Source organism: Acyrthosiphon pisum, unplaced genomic scaffold, assembly GCF_005508785.2.
Source record: "Acyrthosiphon pisum isolate AL4f unplaced genomic scaffold, pea_aphid_22Mar2018_4r6ur Scaffold_934;HRSCAF=1398, whole genome shotgun sequence".
Lineage (NCBI taxonomy): Eukaryota > Metazoa > Arthropoda > Insecta > Hemiptera > Aphididae > Acyrthosiphon > Acyrthosiphon pisum.
The window spans coordinates 2,526-4,218 of record NW_021779419.1 but is presented as its reverse complement, the minus strand read 5'-3'; the positions used below and the strand labels follow the sequence as shown (position 1 = coordinate 4,218).

General features: G+C 40.7%; 1 protein-coding gene across 1 annotated transcript; it reads left to right on the top strand.

The window, feature by feature from the left end:
- Nucleotides 1–1,126: 1,126 nt before the first annotated feature.
- On the top strand, nt 1,127–1,633 carry LOC103311177 (the record flags this gene model as incomplete). The annotated part of the gene is made up of 1 exon (XM_008190749.1): nt 1,127–1,633. A coding segment is annotated over exon 1 (507 nt), but the record flags the coding sequence as incomplete, so codon positions are not given.
- Between the last annotated feature and the right edge of the window lie 60 nt (nt 1,634–1,693).

Below are 1,693 nucleotides of genomic sequence, written 5' to 3'. Positions count from 1 at the left end.
ATCCATAAAAGCGTGTTTCTCTTGAATGAAAAAACATAAAAATAATAATAATACCTAAACAACACATTAAATGTAAAGTATATAATATAAAAGTACACAACTACCCTAAAAACCTAAAAAACAGTGAGTAAAATAACACTAAACACACTGCTTAAAATAAAACATGCATACAATATTGTTATATGCTAATAATTGTTATATGGTATGGCAATAATTTTCAATGTAATACCTATAATAAAAATTTATCAATAGCATGTAGGTACCACTGTGTACTAATGTAGACCACCTATAGAACTCTCTGCAGAAGTACATAATGTATGGTACAACCTAGTATATATCATAATATATAATTATAAGACTCTTAGACACTATTTATGGTAGTTGATTTATTAGTTAGCTATTTATTTAATTGATGTATAGAATGTTTATTATACACAGCTTGAATGAAAACACATTAAAATAACGCATTAAATGTAATTAATAATAATACCTAAACAACACATTAAATATATATATATTGAAGTATAAAACTAAAGATAATGGTAATGGTGAATGTATAAAACTGCCCTAAAAAGTAGTAAATAATTCATTCACACTGAACACCTAAATAAATGTATGCAATCCACCATAATAATCATTATACCATACACACATTATATATAATAATAATTACCCGCTAGACCATACGTCCACGAGATATTAAATCGAATATTAACACATTTAAGATAAAACATTCAATATTTTTTATTTTTTTTTATCCAATAGAGTAAATATTATAAACAGTATATATATATATATAAAAACATGATTTAACAAATGGTGTCGTACGAACCAGTTTCACAATTGCAAATAACTTCGATTTTACAATATTTACTTAATACTTTTTGCACAAATTGATTTCCTTTCATTAATAATACATATAAACATTTTGGTGAGAAGCGAGTATGTTCTATGAAACATAACTGGAAAGTCGCCGGTCGACTACGAATCGCCCCTCGCCGACCCCCGTCTACTGGAACCACTGCAGCAGGACGATGCGCTGTTCCGAGAAATAGACGCGGCGGCACGGTGGGCCCCACAATTGGACGCCTTGAACGCCGAACAGCGAACGGTGTACGACCGCGTGATGGCGGCCGTCGACGACCCGCGCGAGGTGTCGCGAACTTTCTTCGTCGACGGACCCGTAGGTACCGGAAAAACTACGCTGTACGGATGCCTGATATGGTCGCTTCGGCACCGACCACAGCCGCTGGAGATGATGTGCGTCGCGTACACCGGCATCGCCGCGTCGCTCATGGACGGCGGCATGACGGTGCACTCGACGTTCGGACTGCCGTTCGGCACGCTGACCGAAGACTCGACGTCCACCGTCACCATGCAGTCCGAGCGAGCGCGGAAGATCCGCAACGCGGCTCTCATCGTCTGGGACGAAGCCCCTATGTCGCCGGGACTGCAACTGACGGTGGTGGACCGCCTGCTCATGGGATGTCATGGTGTCGGCGGTAAAACCATGCTGTTCGCCGGCGACTTCAGACAGATATTGCCCGTGGTCCGGAGAGGGACGAGAGTCGATATCGTCATGTCGTCGATCAAGGAAAACGGTCTTTGGAGCGTCATGGAGCGCTTCAATCTGGTGCAGAACATGCGCGCGGGCAACGACGCGGACTTTGCGTCTTGGATTGCTTCGGCTCGG